The sequence below is a fragment of the Periophthalmus magnuspinnatus genome, chromosome 16 (genome assembly GCF_009829125.3).
Source record: "Periophthalmus magnuspinnatus isolate fPerMag1 chromosome 16, fPerMag1.2.pri, whole genome shotgun sequence".
NCBI classification, from domain to species: domain Eukaryota; kingdom Metazoa; phylum Chordata; class Actinopteri; order Gobiiformes; family Gobiidae; genus Periophthalmus; species Periophthalmus magnuspinnatus.
Window position 1 is genome coordinate 17799122 of NC_047141.1, and position 19782 is coordinate 17818903.

A 19782-nucleotide genomic window follows, 5' to 3' on the forward strand; every position below is an offset into this window, starting at 1 on the left:
ATGAGCAGCAAAATGTCTTTGCTCTCAACTTTTTTGTCCAGTTGACAGAAGAGAAAATTTTTGCCATTAGTTTCACAGTGAAAATAAAATACACTAAATCTGTCTTTTTTTCTAAAATAAATGAAACTTATAAACATATAGTACTCTTTCTTGATTCAAGTTGGCTAACATCTTTGACCCTAGAATGCAGCATTATTATTTTTTTTTTCTTTCTTCCTTGTATACTTAACAAGAATATGTTCTCAATGCACAAATCACTAGATTGAATGTCATGTCAATGATCCCCACACTTCCAAATTGGTAAATAATAATCCCAAAGGTATGTCTTTGGTTTTGCCAATCACATTTAGTGCATCTGTATAACCTCTGACCCCTGTTTCTGTCAGTGCAACTCAGAAACAGCTTGGCCAAAATGGGGCTAATATGCGGAAGCAAATGTCACTTCACCCAAATGCCACCCGCTTTACAGTGCTGGCCGCTGGTCCAACATGACAACATCCCATATGCGGCCGATTGGTTCCAGATGAATGAAAAGTAGGTTGCAATTGAGGTTCAGAGATCAGGGAAAATGTTTTAAGATGATGAGGAGGCCCTTGGTAGTTGACAGGAAGGAGTATAATAAATATGAAGTCAGTAACAGAGGTGACCAGTATTACTTTAAACAGCTCAATTTAACAAACAGGTTTACTCAATGGGGTCTGCATCCAGTCATTTGATGAAGCGTAAGCTCCAGGGAGAACTGCTGTAGTCGTAGGAGGGTATACACTATACTGACTTGGAAAAGAAAAATGACACTAAATATGGTTTAAATCTTGGCTACTGGCCTGACATGGGACATATGAAGGAGAAACCACACAGTACAGAAGGAGTAACTTTAGGAATGATTAGTGGGAGTGAAAAGTTTGTAAATGTTAAATTGGGCTGTGTATACATTGAGAGGTGGCTTTGAGACAGAACAGGAAATGACATCATTGGTAACAAGTGGTGAGGGGTGTGAGCAGGTGACACATCTATGGGACAGTGTTCACTTTGGTTGTTTAAGACGTCCAATAAAAATAAGTGAGGACTTTGTTTTGACTTTAATAATCATGGTGATGGATGTAGTTGTTTATTCCCATTATAATGTGTTATAACAGATTTGGCTGAGGCCACAGTCAGTGCCGATAGTGTTTCCATGCATTTCATGGTCTTGAATGTTTCATGTTTATCACCATTTTCCCATGTTTTTTTTTTTTTTTTTTCTTGTAGAGCTAGTAGAATTCCCATTGAATTACATGGGAAGTCATAATCCTAAATCTTTGTGACAAAGCATTCACTTTGCTACTTGCTGCAGGATGCCTGCATGGAAATTAACTTCTGTATCTTGACTCCATCAGAGTTTACAGGTTAGACCCCTGCTGTGCTACCCACAATTGTTTACCAGAACCATTAACTTGATAGCAGGACTCTGTGCTTTTGTGCACATGCAGGAAAACTTCAATGCAGTAATTCCTCATCTTAATCCCAAATAATAACACCAATACTTAACCAAATGTCATAAAGAGGCTTTTATATTTTAGGAGCATACAGAGAGGGGAAGACATTTATAATATGAAGTCACCATTCTTTGTAAGCCGTAACAGCAGTCACAAAGCAAAAAGGGGGCATCAAAGGCAGTCATTTAATACACTGAACTTTGTTTCAATAACAAAGGCAACCTGCTATGCACTTTAACTGAACCACAACAAAGAAGTAGGGGAAGGTCACGACCTGCAGCTCTGCAAATGGAGGCAGAGTGCCTCAGAGAGACTGTCAACTGTATTTTAAACCCACAGGGCTCTGAGTAGGGTCACTTTAACTAGCACTATCCCTGTCTCCTCTAGCCTTCACTATGTTGAACGAAACTGCAGCAAATCCAAGTTTACAATGAATAAAACAAATAATCGTTTGGGTCTCAGTTGCATTTTGAATTTCTTTACTAGTGCAACCCTATCCATTGCTTTGACATGTACAATGAGATGAATTCAATTTAAATAAATAAAGGCATGAATATGCTAATGCAGGCTTTCAAATGCTTCTCTTCTGTCCACTTTCAACTCCTAGGCCACCATTTGGAAACCACTGGTCTGCGCTACTCACTTTCCCTCTCTCTAAAGCTCAAAGTCAAAGTTTCTCTCCTCTTTCAATCTGAGCAGGATTACCAATAAATCATTCATTTTTCCTGGCACATCATTAAGTGCAGGGCTTTCCTAATTCCATGTAAACGAGGGAAAAGCAAATATCCAGGTGATGGCTCCAATTTCTAAGTGTTGACATTCCTGAAGCAGTGGGTCAGTGGGAAGCCTGATCCAAAATCTACATTTATTAAAACAAGGGAAATCAAGAACACAGGGTTTAGACAGCCCTAACTTTGAGAGAGAGGGGGCAGATAAAAACAGACACAAGAAACACATGGACAGACTCCAAATCAAGAGGATGATGATGTTCATCACTTTTCAGCTGGTTTATGGTTTGGGAAAGCCCTGGCCCATAAACAAAAGATGCAAATGATAATGGCTGAGAATGAAAAGAAAAATAGTGAAAACAGTGAGTTAATGCTGTCCATGTGAGGGGCTACAGTCTTCAGCAGCCTCTGGTCAAAAAGAACTGCTTTAAAATGTCCTCGCTCAACGCCTGCACACGACATCAGTTTGCTTACAAATTCTCAATATAAATTGAACACAGATACACCCCGCTCTTGAAATAAAGCTTAAAGAAATACTAATGTAATTTTTAGAAAATGGTCCCTCTGAAGAGCTGCACAAACATAAATGTCACCAATGTTATTGTGCACAAATCCAGATGAATGCAGCCAAAAATATGATTTATGGCACAAGCTAAATTAAGGATTTAAGTTCTTCTTAGTTGTTCTTAAGATACTACTTATCTTGCAAATAGTTTTGTATTTAATTTATAGGAGTAGGATGAGACACAATTTCCCAAGATGAGACAAGAAATGAGATTGGGTCCACAAGAACAAGACAAGACAGGATTTTCAGTTGTTAAATATATTGTGCAGATCAGTTCACAATTTTGGCCTCACCATTTTTGATTTACTTTATTTAATATTGTTGCTGTCATTTTTGCACTGCTTTTTGTAACTACAACTTATCAAGAAATGTAACTTGCCAGCACTTAACCCTTTTTTGTCCAATTCATATGGACAAAAAATGTATAAACATGGCTGGGAAAAAAAAAAAATCTCACAAGAACATTGTACTCATGTGTGCGCGATCTTCTGGCAATTTTCCCTTGTCCCATCCCTAATAATTTCTATGTCTCATCCCTAATAATTTCTATTACACTGAGGTGGCTGTTATTTTAATTGTACCATTGGTTAAAAAGTACTCTCTTTACACACTACTCTGGCTGTGTACTTCCAGGTTCAGAGTTGCTTTCCTATCCAGCATGACTTCAGGCTGTCAGACAACTTGGCCAAACCCACTGTGCCCTGAGCCCAATCTGTGGCAATCAAGATTCATTCAAAAGCCTCAGACCGCACCCTCATCCTCGACAGGAGACATATTTCTTCCACAGATCCACTGCTGACAACCAAACTCCTGAATCAGTCTCCTATAGAACTCAGTGGGGTTAAAGAGGTGATGGTGAGGACATGGATTAGCCCACGACGCTACAATAACATGAACTGTTTGTATTACCAAGTGAGGCAGTTTTGTTTTTTAGCACAGAAAATGTTCAAAGACGCCAAGAGACAATTTCTAGATTAACACTGCGACTGTGTTAGTGAAAACAAACACAGTAAAGCGCCTTAGGACTCATGACGCAAGTATTCAAAAATGATACACAGACTTTCTTGTCAAACATTAGCACCTTGGCTTGGGTCAAATTGACTTTTATCACCAAATTAAAAGATAAACAAAATATTAGCTATGAGATAAACAACATAAGTAGAAGGTACATACGCCAGCTGTTAAACTTGCCAGAACAAACATTGCTTATTAATGCTTGACTGGCTATTGTACAGTGTAAAACTTTGATAAGCGGTCAACTGCTTCCCTGCAATGGCGGACATACAAGCGGCTAATATTTCAGAGCACTTGTTGACTCCGAAGACAGGAAGATGAAGGCCAGATGTGGAAAAGGTGTAATTATAAGACATGGCCGACGTTTAGTGAATGAAAGACAGAAGCACCCTAGGGTCTGTGCTAATTGCAGTGACTCTGGCCAGTATAATCCTAGTATAGTATCATCGTGTTTCCTTCTCCTCTCCATTTCTTTATTTTCCATGAGGACAAAGACATAAACAACTGGCTCGTATTAGCTGTCAGTGTCCCGATACAGTTAAGAGAGAGTGCATGGGGGTAATGGTCTAATCTAATTTGTAGAGATGAACTGGTGGTAACAGTGAGGCCTGAAAATGTTTGTCTCTAGAGCTACTGTCCCTGTCTGGGATTTGAAACAATGACTATAATAGAGAGCTGCCTTTACAATAGCAGGTTAATGTCTTGCTCAATGGCTAATGACAGTAGGAAATTGCACTTACATGGCCGCAAGCATGATGACTTAACGGAAATAAGTGCTCATTAGTGCATACTCTGTGGCTTGTGTGTGTAAATGTCATTCAGCACTATTGAAGCATGATTACAATTTGGGCAATGCAAAACTTATTACATTATTTTAGATTTTGTGAAAATTAACCAAGCCTCTTAAAAGTGTTTTACTTTCAGGTAAAAGAAATCCCAACAGATCATTGTGAAAAAAGATAAAGCATGTGACTTACTTGCAAAATAGTGGGAAAACTTCGGAGTGCAATTCCAAAAAAACTGGAACAATCTGGAGAGGTTTGGTGAGCATTTTGTTTTTGTCCACTGGTGACAAATGATGTTATTATAACTTATATATAAATTAATTAAATAATGCATTGCCGTGTAAATACTTGCATTGGGTCACACAGAATCGATTGAGAGATTATGTAGTTTTTGTTCAGCTGAGGTGGTCTGAGATTTGGAGTGTGAGTGATGCGGCCGTGATCAGCCCAGTCCCTAGAGGCAGACCACTCACTCCTCTGCTGATACAGGGCAAGTACAGTGTAAGAGAGAAGAGAAACACGCATTTAAAACATCCACAAGTTTAACAAAGCACTCACTATTTAAAACGCATTGTGATGCTGAGAACAATCCTGGCTCACTGTCTATTTACAGAGCAGAAATTAGAAGACAATTGGAGTAATCTTCTTTTAATTTCTATCTGGATGTGCTCCCAGGTCTGTGCTGCATGTTCAGTCCTCACTGAGTGATGCAAGACCCCCTGTTCCTTTATAGGGCTTGTTTTGGACTTTTGGTAAGGATATAACCACACAGTGCATTACCAAGTTTATATGGCACAAAAGATCCAGACACACTCTTTGGGTATTAGTTGTATACTTGCCAAATGACGATGAAGAGGACATAAAACTTGAAAAACAATGTAAGGTGTCAAGAACATGATTGCTATGCTGTACGGGGAGGATTCAGAAGCAGCTTAACAAAGGAGGAACACCTGTATTGCTCTTAACTCCAAAACACACTTATCATCGCACACATTTTTCAGGTTTGGGTCTGGCCTGAAGTACAGCAAGATTATCAGAAATTGATTTTAGCTGAAGATGAATCCAAGTGCTGGAGCATGAGAAGTGTTTTAACATGATTCATTGCTTAATATCTAAAAGCACTGGATGGGCTCCAAACTGGAAAACTGAAACAGGTGATATGCACATTCAAGTGCACCTCTTGATTATCCAAACCATCTGAGCCGTTATAATGCATTAGGCCTCCAGTGGATTCATGGCGCTCATTTGTGAAGGTCTATCACTGCCAGGGCTTCATCTGGGACAAATAGCACGGTCAAATTTCAGGGGCAAGCTTTAGCCTAAAGCAACAACATACACACATAGAAACATGCTTAAATCGGCACTGTGTGAATTGTGATACTGAAACAGCTTATCTAAAAAAGTAAAATAAAATCTAAATGAAAACACATGACAAATCCGTCATCCGTTTCTGCTCTGGCATTATTATTGGAACATGTGATTTCTTTGCAATGTGACAAGCGAAACATATACATACATTTGTTTGTGTGGTGTAAGTAGAAGAGATTTCTATAACTGGTTCATGTCTTTGCCACATTTTCTTTTTGTACAATTTCCACCCCAAATTAATATGAATCAAAATTCATTCCATACTCATTTGGGGGAGTAAAATATTAACTGCATAATGATTAAACTAAATAGGAAGGAATAAACAGATTCTAAGTGACCAAAACAAAATCAATCTAAATAGAAGTAGTAACTCCTAAAAATACTATAAGTGGGAAATTCCTAGTTCACTTAACAGGTCCTTTAAGGGAGAGTGGTGTTTTTGCAGTCCCAGTTTAAGGAGCCAGCAGGCTTCACTTCTGTTTGAGAACTCCCATTAGCCCCTGGGTACAATATTTGCACTGTCTATGATCCAGAACTTCACACAGTGCCCTGTCCAAGTTACAAAGGGTAAACCTAATACTGCCGCTCACCTGTTTGTGTAGGTGGAATCATGCTTATTCAGGTGTGAGGCAAAGTCTGTTTTCTCTTTTCACTTCTTCAGACCAGGAGATTCTGGGCTTTCTCTCTCCACAAAGTCTATGTAGTAGTTGGCCCGGCTTGCCCTGGTTTTACTAGTCCCGTGGGTGTGTGACCCTCTGGTCCTCTTAGGGCACTCCTGAGTCGCTCTCACCTGAATATGACACTCGATCCCTGGGTTCAAGGCGGGGGCCTGGGCATTGCCTTCAGTCAATGGCACCATTTGTTTCTCGGCTCTAATAGAATTCCTATGCTTGTGATTTTATCTCGAGTTTTCACGCCAATTTTGCCAAAACCGATTGAGGAGGGGAGCAAATTCAGCTGCTACTGATCTGGAGGGGATCGGGTTTCCAAAAGGGGCCAATTGAAAAGAATGTGCCATGGTTATGCTTTTGGAGCGGGGTGTGTTACAAGCCAGGACAGGGAAGGTGAGTTGTTATGACTGGCTGTCAATTAGCAGTTGGTTCACATAGGAGGGTCAGTGAGACATGGAGTTTAAAAAAAAGGAAAAAAGATAGCATTTTATAACAGGAAAAGGGCAAAGTGATGAACGCTGTTTAATAATATGTATGTTTTAGATAAACTGGGAAAAAAAGGCTTATTTAACAGACCTAATGTAGCCACAATAGAAAAAGGAGATGGAGCCTTATTTATTATTACTCACAGCAGCAACGAGCGAGTAAAAACAGTGTGAGGTCGCATAGGCTAGGGTTGAGGTGAAAAGGATCCAGCCCTTAGAGCAGGCTAATGGCCTGGTTGAGTAGTTAAGAGCTAACCCCAGTCCCACTTCTACAGCTTAATGCTCTGGACTGGTCCCAGGACTAAAGACAATACTCCATCCACTCTGGACTTCTCACTGTCACTTCTCATCTTTGTGGATTTCTGCCTCACAGCTCCCCCGTGTATTCTCTGTCATACAGCCATCTATTCTCAAATGCTGTCTTCAAGTACATCTGCTCTGGACTATGTCTCATTTGATGTCTCAGTATTTCTGTTGGCTGATGGGAAAACATAAAAGCTCTTCTGACACGCTGCTGTCCTGAAAGAGTGCAGGTCGAGTCAGTGGCTGGGATTCTCAGGCTCAACAGCTACAAGACAATATGAAACACTCAGCACAGTGAGGAGGGCCATGGAGATGGTTTATTTTAAATGTACACAGACCAAAAACAATCAAGGCACAGGTTCCTCGTCAGGCCAAACTTGTCAACCACACCACGCAATAGATAAGACGTGCTGTGATTTTGACATTTGGCTAGTACTCCTACTTCAACTGGAGAATGGGTTTGCAAAGAAGCCCCAAGGGTCATCATAGAGTTCCCATTCTCACACAGGCAAGGATTATGTCCGCCCTAATGGTTTTATTGCAGAACTTTATTCGGCAATTTAATATCGGCACAAATTAAAACTTGAATTCAAAATATTTAAAATGATTTGAATAGTTGAGATTTTACTATTAGGTAGTTTGTTTCATTTTTTTTTTCTTGTTTTATCCAAATCTTTCCATTGAGTGTGATATTTTGAAATGGAAAATGCTTTCTGGCCTGGTTTTTGAAATTTGAAAAAACAAATGTATTAAACCATTAAAAACACTTTGAAACAAGTCTAAAAATCTAAACCAACTATGTAACGCAAAAAAAAAAAAATAAATAAATAAAAAAATTCAAATCAGTTTGGTCTCAAGGAACTGTAAGCGATGCATTAATCTACTCCCTTGTCTATATTTCAATGTCTCAATATCAACGGTTTGCCAAGTGTTGTTTCCCAAACTCCAATTTTTCGTGCTCTTTAACATGATCCCATCTTGCACATCTGAAAAACAAGACTGACTGTCCAAACATATTTGACTGTATTTGAGTGTGGTTGAGGGGATGATGTGCTTCAAAAACACGCACACAAAGTCCTCCCCACTAATAACTCTATGCTGCTGTCCAAACCCACTGACAAACCAAAACAGCTACCGATCCGTGTTTTCGTGCCTAGTGTAAATTCACTTCTCACAGTGGTTCGTCTTGGCTGGCAATGTCAACTACTTTTTCCAAGTCCTGCATTAGGCCAACTTTGCCTGAAAGCAAAGAGAGGCCCAGGGATGTCCTCCGTCCGGGCGCTAAAGACTATACAGACGTAATAATGTTGTAATATCATAATCTTCACTCTGTCAAAGTCTATTTGTATCACAATAAGGAGGTCTGTCCATTCTCAGCCAGAAGACTACAGGACTATCCAGCACTGGAAGAGCAGCGATTTTCCATGCCAGTCGTAAAGGAAAATAAGGGGTCATCAGAAGCATGGAAAAGACAAGAAACTGATAAAATGGGAACAAATTGTGGTAGATATACAGAAGTTTTTAGCGAGGGACTGATAACTTTGAACATAGAGAAACTTGGCGCTGGTGTGCATATGCTAATTTCTTCTCAGTGTGGGAGGAAATCTAAAGCCCAGTTTGCCAAGCGTGTAATCGTCCCAGGATGAGGTGGAGGAGCGAGCCGGGACTTCCCTTACACCAGAGGGTATTTTCCTGTGTGCTGTGGTGAGTGCACATGGGTGACCCAGGCTGCCTTCATGTGTGGGTGGTACAGGCATGAAGGCCCAGATAGGAAGGCATACCAACATGCACAACACAGCTATTTTAAACTGCATTATTCCTGTGCCTTACAGTTTATAGGAACAGTACTAAAATACTTAAGAAGCTGCTATACATGGACACCACCAATAAGAGGTTGTATTGGGACAGTCCAAGATTATGACATACCATGGATAACATTAAATTTAGTCCAAATATAGCAGCAGTTATTCTGATAAAACTTTTGCATAAGCATAGGGAAGGTCAAGTGAGTCAAAGAGTAGAAATATTTGAAACAACTACAACATCATAAAAACACACACCTCTTTATGGGGCAGCATTAGCGTCATAAGCAAATTGACACATCAAATCAGTACACAATGGCAGATCAGCTGTCGAGTCATAAAGCTGCATTACAGTCTGGCCTGTGTAGAAAGGCTGGGGGCAGTTACATCCTGGGAATGTGTGGGGCATGCGTGTGCGTGAGGGCATCCGAACGTGAGTATGCTGTGTGGCCAGGGCGACACTGCTGATGACAGAGTAGTCAGATAAGGCCCAGAAGCTGCTCTATCATCTATTCATAGAGGCTAGAGACGGCCCGCTGTTGAAAGCTGCCTGGTCTCTGCCCAGCACCAATATGTCATCATTAACATCAAGCACAAGAGTCAAGCTGGGCCTGACCATGGCTAATGTTGTGATAAACAAGCTAATAATACAGTGATTTGTAGAGCAGCAAATAACTATTGTGACTGTTAGTGACAGATAATGGCGCTGCTGAGGTGACAAATAATGCATAGCAAATGTGGGCTTTTATGATTATAATTTATTTCTGTATTTATATCTGACTTTTTTATGAATTGTACTAGAGTCAACTAGAAGTGTAATTACTTTCAAAGTTGTTGAGTGGTGAAACATTCACTCAAAAATGTGTCCGGTTGACAATATTCAGACAAAACTGTTGTTATATTAAATAAAAATAACAGTATCACAATAGGAACACATTCACTGCAGAATTCATCTCCAGTTCCCACTTTCATCACATAATGTGGCAGGTTATGTCACAAAGGGCATCCGGCTTAAAAAAACAAAACAAAAACACAACTGCCAACTCACTATGCAAGTAGTGGAACAGAGATGCCTGAATAACATGAGACCAGTTCAGATTGCCCACGCGCCTGGCTCGCCTCCCTACTGCCAGGGAACCTAAAAGCCCCAACAAAACAAATTCATTAACCCAGACAATAAAATACAGCTGGGACGGGCAATGGGAACTGTTTGAAATCAGTACTGAGAATTGCTGAGAATCTGTTTAAGACAAACACAGGGAAAAAAACAGATAAAGCTATGGATTTGGACAGAAGACAAAGCGAATGGGGAGCAGTTTTTAAATTAAAGACTTGCGGGGGACACAAATCCTTTACTGAATTGAAACAATCCCACTTATACCAGATGCTCCAGAGCCAAGCCTTGTTTTTTGAGCTTTGAACAGGTTGTTTAGAGAAAAACCAAACATATCTGTCAGAAACTATAAATATCATAAAAACATTGGGTTATACAACAGAGGACATGATTTTCCAAAATTTCAAAAATCAGCTTTTACTGTTATGTTGATTATTTCTTACATGTTAACAGGGAGTGGAAAGAAAGTGTTGTATTGTAGTGTACCCAAAAAGCATTTAGAGTCTCCACCTGATCCAACCTCATAATCCAAACACTGTCAGTGCAAATACTACTGCTATCATTTGATTGTGCTGTGTCTAATGTGATTGCAGGGGGTCGACAGGCTGCTGGCAAAGGGCTCAGTGAGTGAGGAGAAGCAGTCCCACTCTCCCTGTGCCATGTAAACACAGGGCGTAGTAGTCAAGGCCACCACTAGAGGGCTCTCCAGCTTGTTAAATAGTGTTGGAAGAGGCACTGCTCTACTGCCTACTGGAGGTCCAGGACAGGCAGCGGGACAGACAGACACGCCAGGAGGGTTATGAGATATGGAGGTACAAATCGTTTTACAGACACAAATGGTATATCCAGACTGCACTTATTCAAAGAAGGTGAAGACGCACACAGAGTGGCCCCAGTGTTAATGATATGTTATGCTCTCTAATGGCACCACTAAAAAGTCCAATAAAGAGGGGGATATATTGCAATAGATATTAATACGGTACAATAAAATGTCAGGGCCCCTAACAACTGTGACCAGAAAGTTATATTAAAAAGAGCACACAGCAGGATTTTCCCAAGCATCTATTCCTCATTTCTCAACAGTGCGTTGCCGATCTGCACATTACATCACCCTGGACCTGTGGGTAATTTCAATTTCACTTAATTCGGCAGGAGGCAGCAATAACACAACATGTGCATTCCAGGAGAGAGAGAGAGACGGTGTTTCCAAGTGGTGGATAAAATGGCAAAGATGGATAAAGGAAAAAGAACATGCACTTCACCGCAGCTACTGTCAAGGTGCCCATGAGAAATTCCCATTCTGAGGTTTCTTTTAACTTTGAACAAAAAAATGAGGTAAGGACATGAAATATGGTAAAACAAACAGCCATTCAAATATTCCTTTTTAATGGTGTAAAGCATGGCAGATCTGTGGGATGTTTTATTATTTTGAGGCTAATGCTAAGAGACCTCCCAGAATAGCAGCTTTGAACCTGACTGAACCCACCACAGCCTCTCTCTGCCCTTTAACAGAATCAAGCCATGAATCATTACAAGTCAGGGGTGACCGCTCCGAGATCACACCAAATCAAGACCATATGCATCGCAGGCACCTCTCTCTCCGACCCTCTGACTGACTGGATAAATAACAACAGAAATGGGTAAATAAAGGTGCAGCCTAAACCTGACACTACCTGCTTCCTCTCATGTGTTTCTATGGAGTCACACAAACACTCTTCACAAGACATGCACTGTCCTGGGTAATGCACATTACATACACATTATGGACATAAGTATGTCCATCTGTGTGGTCTAATTTAGGTAGAAGAGGATAGACAGGTGTAGCTTTTCTAAACACTGGATTGCCTCACTTACTAGACAAGGTTGGGTGATATAACAAAATAAAAAATAAAATAATCATCATGATTTTTTTCATCTCAATTTTCTATTTGATTTTACTTGTCTTACTAAAAAAAAGTCTTTCATCATCAACTTCCCGAACAGAAACACTGCAGATTTTTAATCTGCCATTTATCACAAATTCATTGTCAAATTTGTTCCTTTAAAGTTTGAACTCTACTCCAAACCACATGTTTTTACTGACAAAGGATTGGCTGTAGAAGTCTCGATTAGAGCCAAGAATATGTGTCATTGATGATTGGAAATTATTAATCAATTGCCCGGCCCTATTGTACATCATTAGAAGTTACAGATATCAAAGAAACAAATATAAAGCTTTTCATAAGGCATATATTAAAATGCGTATGTATGCCTTCTTGGTGTATGCAAGGTGTATTGTAAATGGAACAGAAACCTGCACAGGGACATACTGTATATGACTCGTGTAGTATTGTCCATAAGTAGGATTGACTAGTTCAAGGCCATCTAACAATCTCAAGTGTTTTATTTGTGAGGGGCCTGGATGCTCTGTTTCAGAAGCACATACAGGATGTGAGTCATGAAGCAGTCGCTCCATGTCACAGCACAGGTCCCACTGTAGAGTATAAGCTAAGTGGAGATAACGGTAAAATCTCTATTTGCCTCTGTCCTCTCAGCCTGCACTATGGCCCCATCCTCACCACAGCTGGTAAATATTTTTATATTGTGTTCCATTAGAAGGCTTTATTAAGCGGTCAGACAGGGCAAATGGCGCCTTGGAGCTCCCTGTCCAGTAAACAATAGAAAGGTTTCTAAAAGCTGCAGCTGAGTACAGGGCTGTAAACTAGGGCCACATTAGAGGACTGCTTCACTCCGAGCGAGTAAATATTTAAATGTGTTCGCCTCACCCAAAAACACGAGGGGCAAGGGTTGGGGGCAACAGCAGAACGTCTCAAATGGGTTTCTGAACAAAGTTGGCACGGCTTTGTAGAGTGATTTGGAAATGGATTCATGTCAAGAATTTGGAAGTGTGTCAACTTGTACGAAAGATTAATCACATTGGCGTGAAAATATCTTAGGGTCATGCTTTACGGCTGTAATATAATGTAATTTTGAACGCAATTACAAAGCCGAATGGTGAAATTGGAAAGGCATGTTTGTGAACCTCTGAACTTGCGGTGTATGTGAACACACTGTTACATGACAAGTACCACAGCACCTAATACTGAGATATATACATAGACTGCAGAGACAAGTCAACCACAGGGGGCATAGGAGATCTCTTTTTGGGCTTTTAATAGGCCATTTATATTGTGTTCAACCATATACACGATATCAATGGAAGTTTTAGATCTTACATGTATAATCTATGTGAATTTAGCATACATGTACCTCCGTTCCTCTCTGACCCGTTTCCACACCGATCATGTTGTCCCGGAGGAGCTGTTGGAGGAGCTGCACCTGGGCCACACTGAGGTAGAAGTCCAGGCTGCTGGTCAGGTTCACCTCCAGAGAGTGACCACACACCACCACCTCCTACCGAGACAGGAGAGCAAAGATGGGTCAAGCACAGTACATGAGACAAGGAGGGGGGCAGGAAGCACACTCAAAACACACATCCAAGCTCTGTCTGATTCAGTCTTTCTGCTTCTATTAACGTGGTGTTCCCCTGCCTCACTGTCCTCTCCAGGGATCCACCCACTGACAGAGTTCAAACTTTGGCCTCCAGTTTTTAGCTCAAAGACTTAAAAAGCGATTTGTCTTATTGTAATTGCTCTGTAAATGTGACTGATCTACACACAATGCCCTGTTTTAACTAGTCGTTTGGTGGAGAAGAGTGTTGCCTTTATGAACTCACTTGTTCCTCTTCCCTCTGTCCTCTCCAGGGTCCCACCCACAGATCAGGTTCAAACTGTGGCCTCAAACTCCACAAAGACACATGGGTCAGACCAACAACTACTTCTCACAGAGCGGCTTACCACTACTGAAAGGAAGCCTGTCTCAGAGAAAAGGACTCAGAGGAACATGGAAATAATATTACTAAATGTGGTCAAAATTTGAGTTATGTCTCAAGTGACCTTTTTCATTAAAAAAACTAACAATAGGTGAAAGGCAGTGTTTGGAAGTAGACTGGATAAAAACTCAGAAGCAATGATGGACTTAATGTCTGGTGAAGAGAAGATGTAACTTAAGATTGCAACTGCTTACAAGTAGTATAAGCAGTATTAGAAACTCAACAAGGCCCTCAATTAAAGCACTGTTTCGTAAAGAATACTGCTATAATTCCATGGATAAGTGGCTCCCTAGTGGCAAACAGAGAGTGAAAATACAGTAGTTTCATATTTGAAGCAAGAATATCTATTATCCATCTTATAAAAATACGGAAACGCGCCTACTGGACCTTCAACCGGGACGAGGGGGCTTTTTTACTATCTCACATCTGTCCTGAAGAAGTCAGACTGCAGATGGCGCTGTCGTCCTGCCGCATCACATGACCACTCTGAGAAAGGCCACTATTGAGCAGTCGAAACTGTCAGGTATGAAAAAACCTAAATCATGGTCTGAAAAAATAATCTATTAAAATAAATTAACAGAGGACCAGATGAAGCTTTTTGGACTACACAAAGCTAATTTGTAACATTCCAAATTACTGACTTAAAGAGAATTTGCGTACCAGCTGTTTCTGAGAAAGTTGCACTGGGTAAATAGTCATATACTAGAATTTATATTGACCACTGCTAAAAGTGCAGCTGCAAAATAAATACAATAAAGTCACAAGGTCATGATATCATAGGGCTACAATAACAGTTACAGACTATGTGACAGGGTCAATAAAAGTTTACAACAAACTTTAACTCATTGGAACAAACAATTTAAGACAGCTGGTGAGCTACATCTCCACAACAGACAAACACTGTGTGCTTATGAATGAAATTAGTAAGGAAAATAGACCACCAAAGACATATAAAAAGTCATTACAGGTTTTGTATGTGACCAGCTCTCATGTCTTTTGGGCAATAGTACAAGTGAACATGTGTGTGTGAACTATGGATTAGCTGTTACACATTGTCAAGGGGCACGTTAGCATGGACAGAGCCGGCATCAAAGAGGCAGGAAGTTTCAGAGCGGTTAGCCAGAAAACATCAGCTGTATAAGCAAAAAAAGAGTTGAACTTGGAAGGTCAAAAGCCTCCATTACACAGTGCACCCAAAAGTAGGCTCCCTATAATGAGCAAGTTACTGTATGTTGAGACAAACTCTTAACTCAACCTGACATTTCATATAATCATCTGCAGATTTCTATAAAAGTAAAAGGCTGCAACAGGTTATGGTCAAAGGGCATAAGATGTTAACAAGGTGGACAGGGAATAATATGCAACCTCCACAGGACCTTCTGTATGGAAGGTATTCTTATTCACAATCCAATACTCAATTTAACCTTTCTTATACTTTAAAATAAGTATTTGTAATAACCCCAATAGCCACCATATGTATCATAATTCAGTAATAAAATTGTGAAATCTATGCATACCCCACAGGTTTCATTATTGATTACATAACTAGTAAATGGCCAAATAGCCATATTTATACAGTACTTTTCTTCTTGCTCTGGGTTCACACATGTCCATCATATGCATGAATATACTGTGATTTAATAGTTTTGCCCATGTTACACACAGTATGCAATCAGGGTAGTGGTGGTGGTGTAGTGCATGAGTCTTATTATATCATTTTAATAGAAACTGCACTAAGGCTCACAAGTTGAAAGCATTTTGTTTAAATCCTGATCTGGATTTTAGGGTGTTGGTCCAAGATTTAGGTGTAAAAAGTTTGACATTCACTGCTTTGTGTGACCTTTTCTAGAAGTTAACAGAACAAAATAATAGTGCTCTAAAAAAATATCCAATAACTGATATCTAAACAATTAAGATGTTATAGTCATACATTAAATATGGCAGTGTGACAGGTACAAACTCCCTTGAGACAAAAAGTAAAAACATTTCTGCTGGATTTATACCAGGTGTGCCTGCATCATACTAACCTCTGCTTGTGCGCTATCCGGGGAGAGATTCTTGCTGAAGATTATGGCAGGAGCTGCAGTCACCCGAACAGAGAAGTCTGTTAAGATGGGTGTGAGGATGGCCCGTCGCTCCTGGTGCCTCCTAATGCTAAAGCAGAGACACATAGAAGATCATAACACATAAAAAAACAAAACTCTTAACAAGTGCCATAATTCCTCTAGAGCTGACAATAAAAGCATGCCCTAGCCATATTCATAACCATTTAGAGAGATTTACACTTTTTAATTAAGTGGATGTAACTGAAGTCATACCTCACCAGTGGAAAACAAATTGAAAAGATAAAACATTCAAAGTATCTAGGAACAATAACTGACTAAAAGTTTCCAAACTTGATTTCTTCTTAAAACAAGCAAAGCATTTTATTATTACGAGTTGTCATAGTTACAAGCTGTAAAACTTTTGCACAACTTGTCCCAACAGCACCAAGACTGACAAATCAACACAACAAAGTTAAAACCACAAAATGTTCTCTGCTGAGCTATTGTTATGCCCCAACTCTGACAGAATGAAACACTTCTAAGATTTGCCCTGGCAATTTAAATTTAAAATAACACCATGTACTTCAAAAAATATGAGAACCTCAAAACTGTTGCAAACGGAGTATACATTTCCAAAATCCGTGCTAACAAGTTTGAGGTTGGGAGCTTGAATACTTGGTTACACAGACGAAGAGTGAGACATTATTTGACAAGCTTCAATTGGGAACACCCCTAATTGTATATACACAAGATCAAACCAAAAACCAAGTCTCTCCATTTCACTAATGCTCATTCCCACAATCAACTCATATTTGTGGGAACATTTGTTAGCGCTAAAACAAATACACAAATGAGCTTTATAAGGTGGTGTTAATTGCCACATCTGCTGCTATTAAAACAATCAAGGGCTCTGGCTTCCAATATTTATAGTTGGCGAGGATTAGACATGGGCTTGATTCTAGGTGGCCCCAAGTCCAGTGCTTTAGCAGATCCAATATCATATTCACTGCTGTTACACAAATGTGCATTACACAAATGTGCATTACGAGCACCCTGAAGGGATTATTTTTTGACACTTTTTTTAAAGTGAAGACATCGAGGGAGGCCTGATTCAGAGGAGAAGTGATGTTGAGAAGGCAATTGCTGTTTGGCTAATCTCTCCTCAGACAGGGGATTGAAACAAGCAGTGTCTCGTTGCATGGGACAGGTGCTATCATTCACCAGCCGGCCATGTAGGCGTAAAGCTCGGTTTACCAGTAATATGGAGGGGGCCTCTAACTCGGATGAAAACAGCTTTATGTACTGGTATGGAACAGACCACACTAACTGAGAGAAGTCACCGGAGTAGGCTGGGACCTAGACTTTAAAAGACAGGAGCACATTTAAGACCAAGACAAGTGCATATAACATGGAAGGAGATACCTTGAAGTATGACTGTAGTGCAAAAATAAGTGATCTTGCTAGAAATGATAAACATGTGGTACGTTACTTAATGTTTTTTATAACAGTGACTCGTTTAGATAGGGTTTCACAAAAACATTTAACTAGGAATATCACCACTAGATGCAAAATTGTGCACACATAAAAGGGTGTGCTAAAGAACCAGGTAGTACTGGGCCTTGCATCACGATATCAGTGGCAGCAGAGAGGCCAGCTCTGGGCTAATGGAGGGAGGAGAGGGAGTGCACAGCTCCCTGACACGAGGTCTTTCCGAGCCGACAACTCCACACTGTGATGAGGACAGATCCTGTCAGTGGATCCGCTGTGCAGGAATTTCCTTCAAAACCTCAGGAAGCCAACTGAGGCCATTGTAGATCCACAACTACTGGAATAAAACCCCTGAAACTGCAGCATGAACATGCCACAAGCTCAATATAGAATAATGGGGTCTACTGCAGTGAATATAGGAAAGGTGTGAACTTTGGAAGTGGTGTGTGTCAAAGCTTGTTACGACCAAAGTGGTGTGCTTCTGGGGCTGATTGTAGCAGACAAGTAAAGCTGTGAACTTGACTCCCTTTCCTCTGTGTTGGAACATTATTTGGACTTGACTGAGGTCGCAGTGGGGAAGGCCTGGTGTATATTGCACCACAGAAAGTTACAGTAAAGCTCATTTTCCAAAAGAGTGTCCAGTGGTGATTCTGCCATGGTAGGAAAGAAAAGAGGAGCAATGACAACTGATGGGTTTATTAAGAGGTCACCAGTGAGTGCCAAGGACAGTTCAGATATCTGACACTTTTTATACTGTAGTCTTATACTGTCTTCTCTTTTTGTTTGACTGCTCACTGTGACAAAAGCTCTCATTGATACTTTCCCACAATTATAACAATTGTGTACCCTGGAGACCCACACATTTCATTGTCTTATTTATGCCTTAGGCTGAACTACACTGCACTTTCTTATATCAAAGCCATATATATTATTGTGTGGAATTGATTTTGTCAACTAACTAATGCTCATTTATATACTGAAAATTAGTTTGGGGACCGCGCTTAAGAACAATTATTAATTGTTTGCTTTTTTATTAGTTTGCAAAACAGCAACCCCCGGAACCTAGTGGCATAGGAAAGCTACACATATAAGGGAAAAACAGGCAAATTCTGTATGATGTAAATGGTGCTATAGCAATCCAGCGTGGGACCTTCTTGCTACTCACTGCAGTCATGTTGCCATTTTAAGAAATTCACTTGCTTGCAATCCTAATACACAACTCAGGCTTTTCCAAAATTAGTTTTATGCACAATATAATTCGTGTGATATTTGCTTCAAAGGATAGTGTACACTGAACGTAACATCTTAATGATGAACAGAGCTAAATTTTGCTCAATCATGTGGCAATCTTGGCATTAATGGTCTACACTATGTAAGATATATTTTACAGCTAAACTGTGGGTGTCAATCCTTTGAGTACAATAATAACTGCTAAGCTGCATGTTAGGTCATCTCATAATGAAGTTTTGAATCAAAATCCAGACCTGCCACTATAACATGTCTAAGGAAACTTGAGTGGACTCAAAAGGCGTTCAAACACACTTGTGGAGCCCTGAAGTGTGAGCCCAAAATCTCACCTCATTGCCCTTTTAGAGAATCTGACCTTGGCACTTGGCCCGTCCTGGTGCGTTCCCATCAATAGGAACACATTGAAATGAAGAATAAACGGAGTACACGGAGCCCCAGTAGCCCTATGGTCAAAAACCAACAGTGAGACACTGCTGTGGAGTTGCCAGGTTAAGTGTAAGACCTCAGAAGAGATCCAAGTCCGCTACCTAAATGGGCTCTAAAACAGACCTGGCTGACACAGTGTGAGGAGATCGGGGTGAGGGAAGACTTTTGAATTAAAATTACTGAGCGTTAAGTGGAAAACAATCAGGGTGGTCCCATGTTAAGGGACAGATCTGGAAGGCCTGCTTAGTTTTAGCAGGTGTCATGGACTTGAAAAGGAAACAAATGCCAATGAAGTAAGAGGTGTTGCTAAAAGTGAATGATGTCATTAATAAGTGAAGTATAGTAACCAAATTACAAAATAGCTAAATATGTGGAACCTTTATAATGGATCCAG

General features: G+C 40.2%; 1 protein-coding gene across 1 annotated transcript in view; it reads right to left on the reverse strand.

The window, feature by feature from the left end:
- LOC117384187 (intermembrane lipid transfer protein VPS13B-like) overlaps positions 1-19782 on the reverse strand; it is a 270989-nt gene that overhangs the window by 104193 nt on the left and 147014 nt on the right. Inside the window, exons 34-35 of the mRNA XM_033981473.2 lie at positions 16209-16335; positions 13560-13703 (exon numbers count right to left, since the gene is read on the reverse strand). Coding sequence (XP_033837364.1) covers positions 13560-13703; positions 16209-16335 — 271 coding nt within the window. The remainder of the gene's footprint in view (positions 1-13559; positions 13704-16208; positions 16336-19782) is intronic.